Genomic DNA, 5,751 nt, shown 5'->3' on the forward strand with positions numbered 1-5,751 from the left:
CTGATTCCCACAGCCTCATAGAAGGGTGGTTTTTACTCTATAGTACAGCCAACAATGCTCTGTAAAATTTGGGTTAGTTTTGTTCAGTACCTGATAGCTAGCCTGCATAATTTTCCAGAGAGAGTTGTCATTAAAAGGGTTGGTAGTGGGCGTTACAGGTGCAGTAGCTCTAAAACTAGCCGTGACATCTTTTACATCATGCTGTGAGGGTACCAGTGGGTTGAAAACCTGGTTAGGTCCGATTGATTGGGGTGCTTGGGGTGGTAGAAACCTATGGATTTTTATTATCTCTCCTGGGTCTTTGCCAGCATGGTGAAGAAACACTGACCAGTTCTTTCCTAAAGCCCATCCCGCATTACCTGGATGCAAGACTTTTATCTTCAGATGGGTACAAGTGCTTTCATCTCTAACATATACTGCGCAACACGGCAAAAATTTTGGATGCTTACATCCTTTTGGTCCCCATGTTACCCGCAAAAATTCATCCTCTTTCTTTGGTTTCCATCTGTCACTCGTTACAATGGTCTCACATCCCCAGTGCCCACAGAAGTAATACCCTGGATAGTGGCAATGGGCGTTCCCTGGATTTGAGCTTGGACACCAATATGTTCCCCATAGCGGGTTGTCATCGGGTCTTCCAAACATGGGAAACAAGTCAAGCACCTTTACCATAAATGTTGGAGCACCTGCTGTTATGTTTTCTCTTATCACCTTGTCTGGGCCTTCTAGGACCCACTTGAATGGCCGATGAGGGTGGTATTCTGATTTTGCCCGTACTTTGGTGATTAGCCCTAAAATCAAGATCACACAAAGGCTTCACAGCCCTCCCCCACGGGGGCTGTGTCACCACTGTTTGGATTCTGCTAGTGCGGAGGTCTCAGGTGCAGACTGGATGCTTGTCAGCTTGTCGTCCTCTTTTGGCACCAGGATGTACGGATTACGAGGACGTCCGATGATCCAGTCCTGTAAACAAAAACTCACAGTTTTCATTAGTTTCATTCTGAAGGTCAGGCCTAATAGACTGAAGTGGACACCATTTAACTTTTCCATCTTTTTTGACAGCAGCATATCCTCTCCCAGTGAGGACTAACCTCCATCCCTGTTCCCATTCTCCCAGCTCATTTCTGATTGTAACCAGCGGGCCTTCCTCTAGCACTTGAGTGGCCCAATGTTTTTGTGTGGGACTTTTCGACTCGTCTCCCCTGGGAAATTGATTTAGTGCTAAAAGAGCGGTCGCTAGCCGGCTTGCTTGGTCTCCTGGGGGAATGGCGTTGGCAAAACCGTCTGTTTTTGCCAGCACCTCAAATTTAGATTTCAGGGTTTGATTTGCTTGTTCAACTATGGCCTGTCCTGTGCTATTATATGGAATGCCATGTGTCAGGGTGATACCCCATTTCTGAACGAATGCTTGAACTGATGTAGAGGCAAAATTTGGACCATTGTCTGTTTTGATCTGATTAGGGGCACCAAGCCACACCATGACCGTTAGCCAATGCTGTATGGTCACTTTGGAGTTGGTTTTAAGGTGTTGTGTGGCTACTATCACTCCGCTATAAGTGTCCACAGTTACTGCTAGCCATGCTCGAGGTTTTAACAACTGGCAGAGCGTAAAGTCTGTCTGCCACACTTCAGATGTCTTAAGACCTCTGGGGTTGACTCCACTGGACCACAATGGTGTTTTCTGACAATGGGGACATGTAGCAACTATGTGTTTCACATCAGTGACTGAAATCCCGCATTTCCTCGCTAGCGCGAGAGAAGAGACTCATGTAGCTGACGGGCATGCCTTAGCATCCACAGTCCTTTTGCAGCGGCGTCTGCTTTGTCATTGCCAGTTTGAAAAAACCCTTTGATTGGGTCATGGCTGTTGACGTGGATGACCGATATGGTGCCTTTTCGAGAGAAAAGTGCTTCTTCCAACATCTGGGCTGCTGCAGATGTTGACACGCCAGGTCCTGACATAGCTAAGCAAAGCTTGGCCACAAACATTGAGTCAGTCACTATGTTGAGGTGTTCCATTGGAAACAGTCCACATGCCAGCACTATGGCCATCAATTCTAGCTGCTGAACTGAGAGTGCACAATCAGTCATTTTGATGCATTGCCATTCTTCTCCTGATTGCCATACCGCCGCTGAGGTTGAGGTTGTTGAGGATGCGTCTGTGAAGACTGCTGGTCCCTGTTGGGGTTGGTCCATGATTTTCTGTGGGAGGTCGATGTTGACAATCGCCAGCATTTGGGTCCAGGGGGGCTTTGTAGCATACCGGACTTCTCCACCAAACCCTACAACAGCTATAGCAAGGTACTCTGACATTGCCACTGATTGCACTGGGAGCTGTTTTTGGAAGGGTAGGAATATCCTGGCAGGTTTGACGCCCAGGTGTCTTAGAGCGAGCTTTCTGCCTTTCATGATGAGATTACCAAGGCACTCAATTCCTGGAGAGAATGCACGTGACGGTTTTCCCAGGACTATCCATTATATTGGCTGAGCTTTTTCAGGTGACCCTTGGGCCAGTGCCACTACTCCCCCTCCTTTTGTGAAATGTACATACAGATCGAGTGGAACACTTGGGTTCAACCTGGCGAGCGTGCTTGATGATACCTGTTGCTCAATAAAATCTAGAGAGTTCATTGCTTCTGTTGTCAAGGTTTTTTGTTCCCATGGGTTCTTTCCTTTCAAGAGATCGTGCAGGGGGGGCATGACTTCAGGAGGTATCAGGACAATGTTGCGGAGCCATTGTAAGGATCCCACTAGTTGCTGCATGTCGTGGAGTGTTCTGATGTCCTGACAGATCTTCATTTGAGGGGGTGTTATGTAAGAACTGTTGATCCCCACTCCCAAAAAGGTTACACATGGTCCTCTTTTTATTTTCGCTCTTGCGATTTCAAACCCGTTTGTTTTCAAAGTCTCTGAAATTGTTGATACCAACTGATCCACCTGATTTCCTGACGTCGCAGCGATCAAGATATCGTCCATGTATTGAATGATACTCGCTGTCGAGTCACTATGCTGTACTGGTGCCAATGCTCGATCCACTGTGATCTGGCAGATGGTAGGCGAGTTGGTCATTCCCTGAGGCAGCACTTTCCACTGGAAGCGCAGGTTGGGATGCTGGCTGTTTGGGAACACGACAGAGAAAGAAAATCACTCCTTGTCCTCCTCACGCAGGGGTATTGAAAAGAAACAGTCCTTAATGTCAAGGATGGCACAAGGTTGTCCTTCTGGTATCATAGAGTTCATGGGTAACAGCATTTGGACAGGGCCCATTGGTTGGATTCTCTTGTTCACTTCTCGCAGGTCATGAAGGAGACGAAATACTTCGCCAGAATGTTTGGGTATTACAAAAACTAGGGTGTTCCATGGACTAGTGGAAGGCTCTGTGTGACCTAGTTGTAGTTCCCGGTCGACTAACTCAAGGAGAGCGTCCATTCGAGGCTTTGACAGGGGCCACTGCTCGACCCACACTGAGTAGGATGATTTCCACATCAGTCTAATTGGTAAAAGTGGGTGTGCGGCAGCGGCCCTCATGGTAAATTTGTCACTCTGGCTTTCAGAAGGGTTAAAGCGTCCCTTCCCAACAGGGGTGGGACTCCTGACATGATATATGGAAGGAGGGTAATAGTTTTCTCTGGTCCTTTTCCAGTGTGAAGTGTAATTGCTACCAATTGAGCACTCTTCCGAGCCGGGGTTAGTCCCCCGACTCCTCCTACCATGGGGGCATCTTCCAATTTCCAGTGTGGGGGCCAGGTTGTTTCCGGAATGACTGTAACATCTGCTCCTGTATCAATCAAAAAGGGAATACAGATGGTGATGCCATTCAAGGTATTATAGAGGGAACAGGTCCCCCACACCACTGGTGTGTTGTCACACTTTACTGCCAGGGCCACCCTAGGGTCTCGTCCCCAGGGGGTGGTTCCTGTTGTCCCTGAAAAAGGGACGGGTTTGGCCAAATAGTTCGTTGGGCTATAAAATTGGTCACCCTTCGAGGAAGTGATGGGCTCAGAGGCATCTCGCCCAGCCCAGGGTTGGCATAGCTGGGCCGCCTCATGTCCCAAATGGGAGAGGGCTGTGCGCGGCCCTGGTGCCCTCTCCCCTTCCCGTTTCCCTGCTTTTTAGATTTGCATTCCTTGGCAAAGTGACCTTTCCTTCCACAAGCCCAGCACAGTCCCTTGGATCGGCTTAGGCGCAGTGCTGGTAGCTCCCCCGATCGAGGGCAGACTGCTGCCCCATGGCCCAGTTGACCACATCTAAAACATGCCATCACAATACACGTTGTGGTGGTATTAGCCGTCTGGGTTGGGGGTGGGTGCTGTTCCCTCGCAACATGCCTAATCATGTCTGCGAGACTTGACCCCACTGGCAGTAATCGTAAGATGTCTTTGGTTGTTGAATTACACTGCTGGCGTAAACATTCTGTTAGGACTGGGCCTCTCGCTTCCAAGGGCAGGGTCGAGGAGTCGATCGCTGCCAGGAGGCGATCCACAAAGTGCGTGAAGCTCTCACTTTCATTCTGCTTAACTTTGGACCATGGTGATGACTTTTCAACAACTTTGGAGGTTGCGCGAATGGCTTCTCTGGCTGCATAGGTGGTTGCCATAATTTCCTGGGCCCTCAGGCCTTGGGCCTGCGCATAGGGGGTGATCAATGTTGGGTCTGTACCCACCAGCCGTAGCAGGCTGGAACCATACAGTGGGTGGTCCGCCCCGGTCACTTGGGCTAAAAGCCTTGCACAGTTCTCTTCCCATTCTTGTCTAAAAAAAATCATTCCTGCCCCATCAAAGATCATTCTACAAGCTTGTTTTATATCAAATGGGAGCAAACCATTCCCCCCAAAGACACAATCTATAAGGGTGCAAACCATGGTAGAATTAAGCCCTTTATCTGCAATTGCCTTAACAATTGCTTGCATGTCCTTAGTGTTTATTATTGAATAGGTCCTGTTTTCCCCTTCTGTCACCCGGACTGGGACTGCTAGTGTGAGTGATGGAACCAAATCGGCGCATGCAATCTTTATTTCTCTCCAGTCAGTGAGAGGGACTTCTTTCCCTTGCAATTCCTTTTTATTTTTTGTTTTATTTTTATTGTGGATAGAAATCCTTTGGCTTTTGGCTGTATTCACTCCTCTTCCCTCCGTCCCTGAGTCTGAATCGGTTGTGAGCCGCTCATCCCCACTGCTGTCTGATCCGGAGTCCGTGCTCAACTGGTCCTGTCCCCTCCCCTTGTGGGCGGACGGGCTCCGGCCCCTCCCTCTTGGCTTGCCCCGCCTTCGGCTGAGCGGGGTGTTTGCCGGACTCAGGCATGTTTTCAGCTGGCTGCTCTGATTGGCTTTCCGCCCTCTGCCTACGTCCCTCTCTGCCCCCTGGTCCCGCCCCCCACCCCTCTCCTCCTCAGTCTCCTCCCCTTTCTCGGCACTGGCATCTTTGCCCCACCCTCCCCCTTTTTGCGCGGCACCATCTTGGGGTGCAAAGGGGGGGGGTCTGATAGAAGCCTTGCGAACCCCAGTCTCCACCCGGCATTCCAGGCGTCCTCGGCCAACCCTCTCCAAAAGGATACAGCTCTTCTCAGTTCTTCCATGATCAGGTTGGGGTGCAGGGCTTGAGAGGGCACGCCGCCCTCCCGCTGATAGGGGCTGAGGCTGAGCCGGGGGGCGGAAGGCGGCAGGGGTTCTAGCACGGGGGCTGTTGCTGATAAGCCTCCCTCCGTTACTGGGAGTGCTGGCGGGCGTCCCACGACGGGGGGGGTTGGGGGCAC

General features: G+C 50.3%; 1 protein-coding gene across 1 annotated transcript in view; it reads right to left on the bottom strand.

The window, feature by feature from the left end:
- The window catches only part of TOPORS (topoisomerase I binding, arginine/serine-rich, E3 ubiquitin protein ligase), a 21,657-nt gene extending 21,028 nt beyond the window's left edge, over window positions 1-629 (bottom strand). The window contains exon 1 of the mRNA XM_010002927.1: window positions 557-629. Coding sequence (XP_010001229.1) covers window positions 557-629 — 73 coding nt within the window. The remainder of the gene's footprint in view (window positions 1-556) is intronic.
- Between the last annotated feature and the right edge of the window lie 5,122 nt (window positions 630-5,751).

The sequence above is a fragment of the Chaetura pelagica genome, unplaced genomic scaffold (assembly GCF_000747805.2).
Source record: "Chaetura pelagica isolate M959 unplaced genomic scaffold, ChaPel_1.0 scaffold391, whole genome shotgun sequence".
Taxonomy (NCBI): domain Eukaryota; kingdom Metazoa; phylum Chordata; class Aves; order Apodiformes; family Apodidae; genus Chaetura; species Chaetura pelagica.